A 13,597-nucleotide genomic window follows, 5' to 3' on the forward strand; every position below is an offset into this window, starting at 1 on the left:
CAAACCTAGGTCTGGAATGGATGATCCACGTCCTGCCCTAGGTTTGGACGTCGATGTTCCACGTCCAAATAATTCTTGCACCGCCGCGTTTTCGTAAAACGGTTATATCTCCCTCGTTTTTGTCTGTTTGGGGGGCATATGACCTACCGTTAGAACCGTAAGAGGATAAACTATCACCTCCAATAGGAATTGCTTCATTCTTATGTCTAAGCTCAAGTTATGACCGTTTAAAGTTGACCCTTGTTGTAAACACATTCTGAACTTGTTGTTTTGGTTGAGGTTTATGATCTTGTTGCTTGCTTATGCTTCTAAAATCTAAACGTTTGTTCTAATGCTCTTTTTACCTTAAATGGTCATCCGTTATAGTCGTTCAAAGCGGCGACTAAAACATTGAATCTACTAGTTTAATTGCGTTAATTAGTGGTTTCGATTTGTTTGATTACGTTGTCGTCGTGATGAATACGTTTTTTTTTTACTTTCAATGTTAACTATATGTAGAAGTTAAGTGAATAATTATGAAAGGGACAAGGTTGGAAATTCTTTCAATTCAATCAAAAACTAATTTCGTGTATATATACGAGATTTATTAAAAAATGAGATTATTTATTAGTTATTTTTGGAACGGTTTAAATCACTTTACGGAATACTAACTCTTAAGAAAAAGAAGTACTCGGATATAATAGGTTATAAGTCGTCGGTTCTTGAATCAAAAGATTCCTAATTTTTTTACAATTTAGATTGGACCTAAATTTTAAAATTTTTTATAGGATAAATTGACCTGAAAAACTGATCAATTGGTCAACTGCATGTCGTGTAATTTTGGGTCGGGTTATCTCGCGTTTGACGAAAAATGGATAAAGGTTGAGTCATTTTGGAATTTAATAATTTCCACCTGTTGTTATCAATTTGTGTAGATAGGATATTAGAAACGTCGTGCAACAAACATTTGGGTCGGACTATTACTAGAGTCATTGGGTTGTGAGTCAAACTGAGGTTCTCAGTTCGGGGGTCAATCCGAATTTGAATCGAATCATTCTAATCGGGTTATTTTTGCCAGGTATTCATCAACGTAAGAATTAATTTTTTTCATATTTATATTAAACAACCTACATTAAATTTAAATTGAAAATCAAGAAATTTTATTAAATAATTTATACACCATATAATTTTATTTTATACGGAGTATAATCAGTATTTTAAAGGCAGAATATAATTATGTTAAATTAATACATTTAGTCAATGTGTTGAATATTCTATCCCGTGCAAATTTTGCACGGGAGTAAAACTAGTTGTTTTGACATGAATAAATTATAGGGTTATTTAATAAGAATACTTCAAATTATTAGGGTACTTCTTAAAATACTGATTTAAAAATGTTCATGATGAGACTCGCAATTAATCGCCTCGCCTAAGGAATCAATTTGGGATTCACCATTGATTGTGAAAAATCATCCAATTAGTCTTGCTATAGACGGGTATATCCGTCTATAGCTATAGACGGGTCAAATACAATGAAAATGGTGACATTTTTGGCCCCACCACCCCACTTGTCTTTTGTTTTATTAGGAAAATGGTATTGTATTTGACCCGTCTCTCATTATAGACGGATAATGACCGTCTATAATGAGATTTTGTGAAAATCATCAGCCTTTAGCTTGTTGGATTGCAATGGAATTTCTCACTCCGACTGAATACTTGAGACAATTAGGTTGTCTTGATTTTGGTAGTAATAATTAGGTAAATTTAAGCGCTTTTGTTGATTGTTTGAACTGTGATGGTTTTTTTGGGTCAGTGAGTGGTGGTTGTTGTGGTTGCTAGAGATGGGATGGGGATAATCGACGAGGATAAAGTGCAATCTATTTAAGGGGATGATGCTATGGAGTCTGGGATTAATTGGAGATGAATTGAGGGTTAGAGTATTGAGAAAAATTAGAGGTAAATAAATTATCGGAGAGGAGTAATAGTAATCAATAGGTCTTGGTATAGACGGGTGGGCGTATAGACGAGTAAAAACTTCTAATAAATTGGGTAGGGGGTCAAGGTGGGGCACCCCATGTGCTTCCCACTTTATGGCAAATGGGTATTTTGTGAGGAGAAATGGTATACGTATGTATAGACGGATAATGTTCGTCTATAATGAGAATTTGTGAATAGTAATAATGGAGGTTGAACTATGTAATTGGTGGAAGAAGATGAAGGTTAGTGTGTATAAGCAGGGGCGGAATCAGCCTTATTTTACTAGGGCTATAGCCCTAGATGAATTGATAAATATTATTAAGTGAAATAAAATAATAGAAGCTATCATGGCGTAGGTGATACTTCTATCGTCTACCATTCGAAATGTCATGGGATTGAATCCCACTGCCAGCTTTTTAATTTCTATTTTTTTCATACCAGGAAATGCTAATTGATTTTATACAACTTTATTATACCCAATACATTAAAAACATTCCCTAATTTTTAGTGTCTATCCTTTACAAACTCCAATATTATTAACTTGTTAAACAAAAATCCAATTTTATAAGATAATCTATTATTACTATATATGGTGAAACATACTCCACTATATTTAAAACGAGTAATTATTATTTAGTGTGCTATACGGTCATAGTATAAAGTATTTGATTGATAAAAAAGTTGTATATTATTTATATAAAGTATTTAAATGTCAAGACAGATTTTTTACTTATCTTTACCGGTATAAAGTACTCCGTATTCAAGTGTGTTATGCTTGCTTTTTTTTTTTCGTATCCATTATGCATGATAAATTAAAATCATTAATATCGATCCAACCATCTCAATAATAAGGTACGTTTTGAGTTAAAAATAATTATCCGATACATTTCCGTAGTCTATGAATATAGCCCTAGTAAATTTCGTTCCTGGCTCCGTCCCTGTGTATAAGAACGAAAGTGGGACCCGCGTTAAGGTTTACATGCTGCTTCAAGCTAAAAACGGGATAATTCTATTAAAAGGGTATGAATGTAATAGTATTCCTAAATTATAACTATACATAGTATATTCAATGTATGTCTTCTTAGGTAGGCATTTTTTTTTTTCGTACGAAAAAAAGAAACCAGAATTATTATACATTCTTATCTCTCTGAGCTAAGTTATGAGCAATCTTATTATTAAGTTTATCACCAGATTTTAAAGATAGTTCGAGGTCGACAATGTCAATGGTAACATGGTCATCGGATTTCACGAATGATCCTTCCTCTCCATTGTTTTTGGTCTCCTTAGACGGGAGATTTATTTTCTTGGATACCTTGGGCGGTTTTCTGCCAAGGCTAAGCTCAAGGTTATCACACCTTATAGTGTGCTTGTTCATATGACCACCACATGCTTGGTAACTAGAAAAGGTTTTGTCACATAGTTTACATGCATATGATTTTGATGTGTTATCTTGCTTAATGATGTTCGCTTTTCCTTTCCCACGATCCATTTTGTTATAATAAAATGTTCTTTTTCTTGTTGGTATTTGGATTTGGTTGAACTAACGTTAACGTAGGAATGTAATGTAATAGCTTTGTTTTTGGATTTTGGGAACTTATATTCTATGTATATATAAGCGGTTTAAAATAGTTTTAATTAATTTCTTGCACACGGAAATCAAAGTTTGAGATTATTTTCTCAATTAATGTTGTAATCTTGTCTCGGTTAAAAAGTTAAAATAAGATATATTATATTTAGGCGTGTTGAGAAGAAGTATCTTAAACCAAATCTTGCAACATAGTTAAATGCGAAGTAATTAATAGGTAATATCGAACTCATAAAACATGAAGTAGAGGCTCATGCATCGTAGTCATTGTTTTTTTTTTTCGGTGCTCAAGAGGGGCAAAGCCCCAAAGATTAATTATTTGTTACAATACGAGGAGTCGTAACTCCAAAAACATCATCCCTAAGAATGGGACGAAGTTCTTCAAAAGGGGAAACTAAAACCGTAGGGGAGGTGCTAGTTCCTATTCCTCTATTAGCGAGCAAATCCGCCGCTTTGTTCCCTTCTCTGTAGATGTGTTCGAGCTTGACTGTCCAAGAATCTTCGTTAATTAACTCCTTGCATCGTTTGACAATAAACTTTGGACTATTGCTAGTCAGTTGATCTCCATTAATAATCTCCACACATGGAGAATTATCCATATGAATTAGAAGCTTAGGTATTAACAACTCCTTAGCTCGTTCCAACCCAGCTAAAAGCGCTAACAACTCCGCTTTCATAGAAGAGCAATTCCCACAAGATAAGTAAAAGGCCGAAATGAAATTGCCACTCGGATCACGAAAAATGCCACCTCCCCCAGCCGGACCTGGGGTTCCTCTAGCAGCCCCAACCGTGTTCAATAGCACCCAGCCATGAGGCGGTGGTGCCCATCGAATGAAAATTTCAACGTGCCGCGACCGAGGAGCTGGGATGAGGATGTCAAACTTGTCGAAAGCCTCATATCTTCATTGTAATTACTCCGTTTTGTATTCTAGTAATATTGCAATCATTTTCAGTTAATATTATGGTAGTTTTAAATAATCCTCTCTTAATTTTCTATTACTCAATTTGTGTATTTAATTTAATTGCAATTTTCTTCATCATATTTATTTCTTTACTTTAAATTTGATTGTTGTTCAATAATTTGCATTTTGCTAAATGTATACTCAAAAATAAAATTGCGATTATAAGAATCTCCTATGTATAAAAGGAACACAAATAATATCCTACAACTAGTTGTATAATAGCTATGTACAACCGCGTCAAAGTTATCGAGCTCTCGCACAAAATTGTTGAGTTATTTTACAAGTTATTGAACAATTTTACGAAGTTATTAAGCTCAATAATTATTCTGTTAAGTTCAACAACTTTGTATCATAAATCGATAATTTTGTTAATAGAGCTCGACAACTTTGTAACAAATCTCCACAACACTGAATAAGTTGTACATACAACCCGTTGTATAATACATTAACTGAAAAAGAGAGTTTTTTAGACTCTTCTGATTGATTCCTTAAATTTAGGAATTCATAATAGACTTTACTCACCCCTACCATACCACAGTTAATAGATCCTACAACCAGTTGTACCCAGTTGTATGCTCTAGAACCCGACCTATATAATAAAGTTTTCGAGTTTTGTTTTAAAGAAGTCGAGCTATACCATAAAATTTCTGAATTTACTCACTTAAACATAAAAAAAAATTAACTTTAAGAAAGCTCAATAAAATTACACATAAGCTCGATAAGATATAACTTGGTTGTATGATGCTATTGTACCACTGGAGGTATAATGTTATTTGTGTACCATACCACTAAAAGCCATCAATTTATTTCATTTTATTTCCTCTAAAACTCCTTAATTAAGTACATCCTTAAAATTTAAATTATACAAAGTCTTTTATATGGTTTAATTGTTTTATTATCTCCATATATAAAAATACAAAATCTAATTAAAAATTACTAGATTAACAAAAATAGTTTATCACTCAAATAATCAATATTATAAATTATAGTATTAATATGTAATGATATTAGGAAAATAATAAAAACTAAGATTATCATGATATAATCCATTAAGAATTTATTCAATCTTGCACCATAATTATATACATGGTGAAAACCATTAAAATGAGAATGATTGCTACGAAAAATAATAATAAAAGTTGTACAAATATAAAAAATCTCATATATGAAATTATTGTTTACCCTTAAATATATTCACGAATGACATTTTTATGTACAAAATCAAGGATGACCATAAATATTATGTTATATTAACCTCATACATTGGAGTGGTGAGTATTGAGAGAGAAGTTAATTCGATTAGTTTAGTTACGTTAATGATGAAATTCGTTGTCGTCAGAATGAAAACTGTTTTTTTTTTAAACGGAAAATTCACGTGGTACCCTCAAAATTTGTCATTTTTCATGTGGTATCCAACTTTTTAAGTTTGTGCACATAATATCCTTAAAATTTGATTTTCAAGCACAACTTGCCTTTTTATCATTTTTAAAATTTTCAATTGGTCATAAATTATAGACCAGAAATCGGAATTGATTTTTTTTTTTTTTTCAAATTGATTATCTCTCCGAGATCTATAGATTGATAAAACGAAAATGGTCATTCGGAAATTTAAGATCGAAGATATGGTTGATTTGTGATTTTCGTTAAAAAAAACCCTATAAAATGTCAGTCGACAATTTTTTTTTTTCACAAATCGTAAATTATGATGAGATAATCATTTTAGGAAAAAAAATTGGTCGATTCAGAATTCCGGTCTGGGAGTTATGCGCAATTGAGTTTTTTTACAGCGACAAAAGGGGTATGTTGTGCATAAAAATCAAACATAGAGGGTATAATGTACACAAACTTAAAAAGTAGGGTACCATGTGCAAAATGGAAAAGTTCGAGGGTACCACGTGAATTTTCCGTTTTTTAAATGATGAAAACCATACTATGTGGTTGAAAAGAAAAACATTAATTAAATTACATGTACATCAAATTTTTAATTATAGACATATTTATATTGTCACGACTCACGATATTCACATTTAGCAACACTCATTTATATATTTCTATATTCAATGATAGCGCATGTTATTACGACTCAAGCATTTTTTGCACGGGTTTCAAACTAGTTGTATGTAAAAAGTCCTTTTTTATGTGTTGTTAGCTAGACTTGGCAAAACTGATCTGACCCGAGACCCGAAATGTATGACCCGATAGTCCCACCCCGAAAGTGACCCGACTTGAGTGACCCAAAATGACCCGAATGAGTCAAAATGACTGAATTAATGCAAAATCATGACCCGAGGTGACCCAAATGACCCAATCTGAAATGACTCAAACAGTCACTGTTTGCCATAAAGACGATTTTAATGCGGACGGAATTTGGTGAATGTATCACTAGTATCGAGCCCGTGCTAAAGCACGGTATTTTAGAATGTCATGTGTAGATAACTTAACAATTAGAGATAATAATAATAATATATAAATAAACTTTGAATTTTATTTGTAATTATCTACAATTGTTAATGTGTAAAATACTAAAAATTAAAATAGAACGAATTTTACATTTTTACTCGGAATAAGTTTATCATTAAAAAAAGAAGATTGTTAGTTTAATTATAAAAACTTATGCTTATTTTTACGCATTTGAAGCATAGAACTATTTTTATAATTTTTGTTACAATATACGGAGTAACAATTTAAACGGAGTAAAAAATTTAAAGAATAAAAAAGTGAAAAGCATACACTGTTTTTAATAATATGAGTAAAATCTGCATATATTTTAAATAGAAAATTTACGACATTTAAAATACATATATTTGACTAATGAGATAATAATGAATGAAATAAATTTGGCCCAACTATAGAAATTACGGTGTTTCATAAGATACTTTAACACATAAAGGCCATATATTAGATCCAATACATATCTAGATAAATTTATACCCCAATTTCTAATTAAAAGCATTTAGGTGGGAAAAATTTCAGTTTTCTTATTCTTTTAGTTTAAAGGGGATGTATGTATAGTTGGTGTTCAGCGGAGTCAATACCAAAAAATTCATTTATCACAGAGATGAACCCCGACTACCTGAGCAACGAGCATGCAGTTACCCAGGTAGGTTTTCACCTTTTCAGTTCCTAAAATCAAAATTAACCTACCATTATTTCTCCTAACTTCATCCCTTTTCCCTCATAAATTCAATATGTAATCAATAATTCAATAATCTTATTCAATCCCAGTTCCATTATTTGATCCCCAAATTATCCCCATAATAAAATTCATTTCATTTAGGGTGTAATTATTGACTTTTGATCGTATCTTTAATTAGATTTATTATTCAAATGAATTCATTGGATTCAGCAAATGGGTTTTTCCCAGATGAAGTTTTTCTCCAGATTCTAGCAAGATTACCAATTAAATCCCTTTTTAGGTTTAGAACTGTGTGTAAATATTGGTACAAATTACCCAAAGATAATTACTTTATTAATCTGTTTAATGCAATTTCAGTTATGAAATCTATGGTATTAGTTGAAATTACTGAGGTTTCTGAACAAAAATGTAGTTTGATTTTTGTTGATCATATGAAGGGTGTGTCTGAATTTTCATTGGATTTCTTGAAAGATAGGGTTAAAATTAGGGCATCATGTAATGGGTTGTTATGTTGCTCTAGTATTCCGGATAAAGGCGTGTTTTACGTCTGTAATCCGATGACTAGGGAGTATAAAGTGCTTCCAAAAAGCCGGGAGAGGCCGGTTACTAGGTTTTACCCTGATGGGGATGCAACTTTGGTTGGTATTGCTTGTGATTTAAGGGACAGGGGGAGGTTTAGTGTTGTGTTAGCGGGTTATCATCGTTCGTTTGGGCATAGGGCGGATAATACGTTTATATCATTGGTGTATGATTCGAGGGTGAATAAGTGGAGAAAGTTTGTGTCTTTGCAAGAGGAGAGTTTTACACAAATGAATAGGAATCAGGTTGTGTTTGTGAATGGTTTGCTTCATTGGTTGACGGTGAGCTACTCGTGTATACTTGTGCTTGATTTGGAAAATGATGTTTGGAGGAAGATTTATTTGCCTAGTGAGATGGGTTGTGGGACTGGGAATCGGATGTATTTGTTGGAATCAAATGGGTTCTTGTCGATAATTCAAATTTTAGAAGCTTGGATGAATATATGGGTGCTGGAGGACTATGAGAAACAGGAATGGAGAATGGTTGATAGGGTGAGTCTCAGATGTATTAGAGGGCTGATCCCTGGAATTTTCCCGATAAGCCAGAGTGGTGAGTGTGTTTTTCTTGCTACACATAAACAGATTCTGTTATACCACAGGAGAACTAGAGTTTGGAAAGAGATGTATTCGGTGAAGAGCAACGCTACGCTTCCTTTGTGGTTCTCGGCCCTTGCATTCAGTAACACAATATTTTCGTGTCGCTAAGGTGCAAATCATCAGTAGAAATCTGTCTATGGAATTAGTAAGTAATTTGGATGTACATATGGAAGAAATTGTCATTCATTCTCCATGATTCTTGTCTTGTCTCGTGAATGATTGGGTATGCCGTATGAACTATGATTGATTACAGACGCAAAACAGTATCTGTTTATGTGTAACGCCCATAATAAGGTGGTTCTTTGACGTTATAGAAGTATTGAAGGTTCATCAGTAATTGATCGTGATAATGGCTAATTATTTGGAGCTCTGAAATTCCGAGATTAAGATAAAAGTGTTCCATACTTTCACGACTTATTCGTCACTGTAACTTGGAATGATGATTTGTGGAGTATTGTTAGCAGCAGTGGACAGGTATTTCACTACCAAGTTATAAATGATGCCCAAGTTCTTCTGAACCGCACAGAAACGAAAGGCAGACTCTTGGATAACAACCTATGGTACTCCTACTCTTCATTTTTGTGGAAATACTGGTGTTCGACATAATACTCAAATGTATGGGTATGGAATCCCTACGGCTACTGGTCACTTATGAATCCAACATTTCTCCTAGTGAAGACCGGAATGGAGGTTTAAACGAGAAAGATGGTGTATGAACTATGAAGCATATGATATTTTTCGACAATTTTAAAGTCTCCTTTCTCAAAATCTGCATGTTACACTTTAAATTCTCCAAAAAGTTTCATACTTTAGAATGAATTATATTTTGAATAGTATCCCCGCACCTATATTCCCTCATACGACAATCTTTTGTCAGGAAAATTGCATCATGGTGAGTTTGATTCTAGCAGGGTTCTTCACAGTTTGATGAGAATGGGTACAGTTATTGATTAACGATCTCAGCCTCACAGGGCAGCGTAGCTGCTGTGGCATTAAGATGGTCAGAGTCGAATGAAAGTGACACCAGAAACAGCCAGGTTGCTCGCTCAATAAGTCGCCTAAAAAATGCTACATCGTTCATGATGTTGCAGATAATCTACTGGTAGAAGACAGAAGACTTAGTAGCCAGATTTGGGGACTGAAATTTATTTTAAATGCTAACTTGTTAATCATCTTGAATGTCAATATATTTGGAAAAGGTGTAAAAGTAATTCCCTAGTCCACGCTTACGTCACTTCATGATCGACTCATATTATCTGTCACGACTCACGAGTGTGTTCAATGTGTTTGACATGGCTCGTATATTTGTGGTGTTTCGTTGGAACTGCTTGTTTACGCAGCCTTCGACTGGTGTAAAAGATATAATTGAAATAGATTCCGGAAAAAGGATGGATATTATTGTATACAACCAACAGAAAAGTGAAACTGAAAATCGAAACAAGAATTTACAAGTATAATACTGTATTTAATCAGAAAGATTTACCACGGAGAAATTACAAAAGGACCGTCTTACAGGTTCGTGTAAAGATTTTATTGGGCTCATGGCCAAGAAGAGATAACAAGATGCCGACTTCTGAGGTACACTATTGAAATCCAAGGTAGGACTTAAACATCTTTGAGATGAAGATGTAATGATCTTAGGGAATAAAATCTCGGATGCTGCTTCTTCTCCGGGACTCCCTAATGCTGCTGATTTGCAAGATTTGCGACTGGCTCATGAATCAACCTTATTGAGGAAAACAAAGAACCTACTTATGGCGGAATATGCAACTATTTTGAAGATTATTTCGTGTTTACAGCTTGGATTGGCCTGAGCTCCGGCCAGCTATGAAATCCTGCATTTTCTTAAACTGTTCCTTTGTCATCCCTTGGTAGTAGCTATGAGCTCTTTCCTGAAAATTCACAAGAATGGGATGTTAACAAATCCATTGACAGCCCGAAGCATATAAATTAACACGTTCCTGACAATAAATCACAACTAGTTGTACAAACATCTGAATTTGAAAATTGAAATGATTTCGTATGTGGACAGTTTTACATCACATTATCGTAAAACGGTTTTCCAAGAGACTGACATAGAAACCCTGAATTGACCAGTGGCGGATCTTAGTGTTCATGGCATGGTCATAACATTTGTGGTTAATATTTCTTCAAGCAAGAACGCAAGGGTTTAGACTATCACTCAACGGCTCAACGCTACCAAAGTAACAGTACATAGTCTTAAGGTTATAAGGTTTTTCAAGTTTCCGTCAAGCAGCACTGAGCATCCAAGCAGACACAGCAAATCATAGTCTAAGTTGAAATGAGCTACTTACCTTTTCGAGTGCTAATGCGTCACCCAAACTGAGCTTCAAGCCATCATTAATGACAGACTTGTACCTTAAGACGAGGTCTTGGTTATTCTTCGCAATTGCTTCCGCAATTTCTTCAGCTTTACTTATTAGTTCACTAGCTTCAACTACATGATTCACAAATCCTAACTTCTCACCCTGTTCTGCCGTTAAAGGTATGGCACCAAACGATACTTCACGAGCTTTATTTGGTCCTATTATGCGAGCAAGCTTTTGTGAAAGTCCCCATGATGGAAATATGCCGAATCTGCAAAATGTACATATATGCCAGTAAGTGAAGTAAGGGTTTGTTTGTATACAACAGTTAAAGTGTATATCTACAATTAATCACACAACTCAACAGGCCAATTAGAACTCAAGAGAGCTTAGTCATCAGTAAATCCGCCAAAGATATACTCATGAACAAGACAATGGTAACTGGTAAATGTAACATTCACAGGAATATATGCAATTAGCGGGCGGATAAATTGTTCTAATCGGGCGGATAAACTACATTACTAGATCATCCTAGTCGGGCGGATAAATTGTTCTAATCAGCTAACTGAAAAAGAAAACAGAAGATCCAGTAACACCATGGTAACTGGTAAATGTAACATTCACAGGAATATATGCAATTAGCGGCGTAGCTTGATATTGACTACTGCCTACTGGGGTGTTGAGACAAACGATGTATTAAGTACACGGCTAAACTTGCCTAATCTGAAAAATGTATAGCATAAGATCACATAATAAAAGGGATAAATACCCTCTTGATAAAATTCTACCGAGTATCTGATATATTCTCCTATTTTACCAAATCCCTCAAACCGATTCACGATTCCCTGGGTTACACCGAATCCTGTATAATTTACAGAATCACAGACATAAGTCATAACACACCTCGCTTACACAATCAATGACTCAATAAAAACACCAAAAAAATCATAAAACCATCCTTAAAAATCATAAAAAATCAATAAACTTAGTCCCTTTAAAACCAAACCTTGCATGAGAATCAATAAACTTAGGGGGTGTTTGGTTGGAGATTTTAGAATGGAATCGGGTATCTAACTCCATTCCAATCCCTTGGAATCCCATACACACCTCTCCCCCTAAGTTTCCAACTCCATTCCACCCAACACATTATTATTCCCATTCCCGGATTGAACCAAACAACTTTAAACATGTACGGGGTTCTAACTCCAATGAATCCATTCCATTCCATTCCATACCTAATGTTTGAAACAAACGACAAGCAACAAGAACCTCAATCAAGAGCAAAGCCAGTGACTAAACTAAAAAAGACAAAAGACAATCAATCAATTTCCTAATTAAGTAATTAACTCAACCCCAAATTATCAACCTTGATCATAATGGGACACCAAATGGGACAGAGGATCCCCACTCGATCATCACACCTTATACAACCAAAACCCATCTCCCATAATCATAATCCCAAACCAAACCAACAAAAAATAACAATAATTATCGTATAAGACCGTCTTCCAGCGAATTAATAATAAACGAGTGTTTAACCAATAAAAAGACCGTCTTTCGATAAAAAGAAAAAGAAAAGGAAAAACCAAACCTTGCATGAGAATCAATAAACTTAGCCCCTTTAGAAGCAACAATAATATCACAAGCAAGAGCAATCTCAAACCCAGCAGTAACAGCAAACCCAGAAATAGCTCCTATAATAGGTTTCCTACACCGTTCCATCTGAACTACAGGATCACTTTCAACATCCTTGACATCTCCCTTGAACACTTCCTCTGCAGCTGTCAGATCAATACCTGAACAAAAAGCCCGACCCGAACCCGATAAGATTATTACTTTTACTGATGGGTCTTTGTCTAATGACTTGAAGACTTGTGCTAATCGGGTTAACATGGGTTTGGTTAAGGAATTTAGGGATTTGGGTCGGTTTATTGTTATGTGGGTTATTCCTCTCGGTTGATGGGTTACCATGATCAGGTTTTCTTGGGTTGGTGTTGACATTTTTCGGTCAGGTCGGGTCGAGTTCGGTTTTGTTTTGGTGGTTAAGGTGTTAGATGAAAGAGGGATAAATCGGAAAGTGGTTTTTTTAGGTGGAATGAATCTGAAAGTGATGAGGACGTTTCTAGTGGGACACTTTTTTTTGAAGGTTTATTGAGTTGCGCAAATTCTATCCTTTAGGCCCTGTTCTTTTGGACTTAAAGTCACTTAAGTTAAGTTCATTTCAGATCCTTTAAGTTCAGTTCAGTTCAGTTCAGATCCTATAAGTTCAGTTGAGATCCTATAAGTTCAGTTCAGTTCAGATCCTATAAGTTCAGATCCTATAAATTCAGTTTAGAAAAATTATATACAGAGTATTATTTTTAAAAAACGACGCAAAAACATTCGATATTATTAATTATTCGATACATATATACATTATTATTTAAAAAAAAATTATCACTTTTCTCATTATTTTT

General features: G+C 34.2%; 2 protein-coding genes and 1 long non-coding RNA gene across 3 annotated transcripts; 2 read left to right on the forward strand and 1 right to left on the reverse strand.

Annotated features, from left to right (window-relative positions):
* The first annotated feature begins 7,513 nt into the window (after window positions 1–7,513).
* On the forward strand, window positions 7,514–10,205 carry LOC141606352 (uncharacterized). Its single transcript, XR_012526687.1, has 2 exons — window positions 7,514–7,603; window positions 9,692–10,205. It is a non-coding gene; the product is annotated as an uncharacterized LOC141606352 (long non-coding RNA).
* On the forward strand, window positions 7,595–9,671 carry LOC141606350 (F-box protein At5g49610). Its single transcript, XM_074425438.1, has one exon. The coding sequence runs from the start codon at window positions 7,831–7,833 to the stop codon at window positions 8,920–8,922; it is 1,092 nt and encodes a 363-aa protein (XP_074281539.1). The 5' UTR covers window positions 7,595–7,830; the 3' UTR covers window positions 8,923–9,671.
* A 53-nt stretch (window positions 10,206–10,258) lies between the features above and the next one.
* On the reverse strand, window positions 10,259–13,316 carry LOC141606351 (putative enoyl-CoA hydratase 1, peroxisomal). Its single transcript, XM_074425439.1, has 3 exons — window positions 12,733–13,316; window positions 11,130–11,412; window positions 10,259–10,706 (listed from the first exon to the last, which is right to left on the reverse strand). Exons 1-3 carry the CDS (start codon window positions 13,140–13,142, stop codon window positions 10,608–10,610), a joined length of 792 nt encoding a protein of 263 aa, XP_074281540.1. The 5' UTR covers window positions 13,143–13,316; the 3' UTR covers window positions 10,259–10,607.
* Window positions 13,317–13,597: the final 281 nt, after the last annotated feature.

This window comes from Silene latifolia, chromosome 10 (genome assembly GCF_048544455.1).
Source record: "Silene latifolia isolate original U9 population chromosome 10, ASM4854445v1, whole genome shotgun sequence".
Classification (NCBI taxonomy): Eukaryota; Viridiplantae; Streptophyta; class Magnoliopsida; order Caryophyllales; family Caryophyllaceae; genus Silene; species Silene latifolia.

Bases quoted from the DNA above. Each gene is read 5' to 3' on its own strand.
- LOC141606350 (XM_074425438.1), top strand. From the start codon at position 7,831: ATGAATTCATTGGATTCAGCAAATGGGTTTTTCCCAGATGAAGTTTTT.
- LOC141606351 (XM_074425439.1), bottom strand. From the start codon at position 13,142: ATGTCAACACCAACCCAAGAAAACCTGATCATGGTAACCCATCAACCG. The intron at 11,413-12,732 runs GTTTGGTTTTTC...TACATTTTGCAG, and splicing joins TTTATTGATTCTCATGCAAG to ATTCGGCATATTTCCATCAT. The intron at 10,707-11,129 runs GTAAGTAGCTCA...GTGAATTTTCAG, and splicing joins ACGCATTAGCACTCGAAAAG to GAAAGAGCTCATAGCTACTA.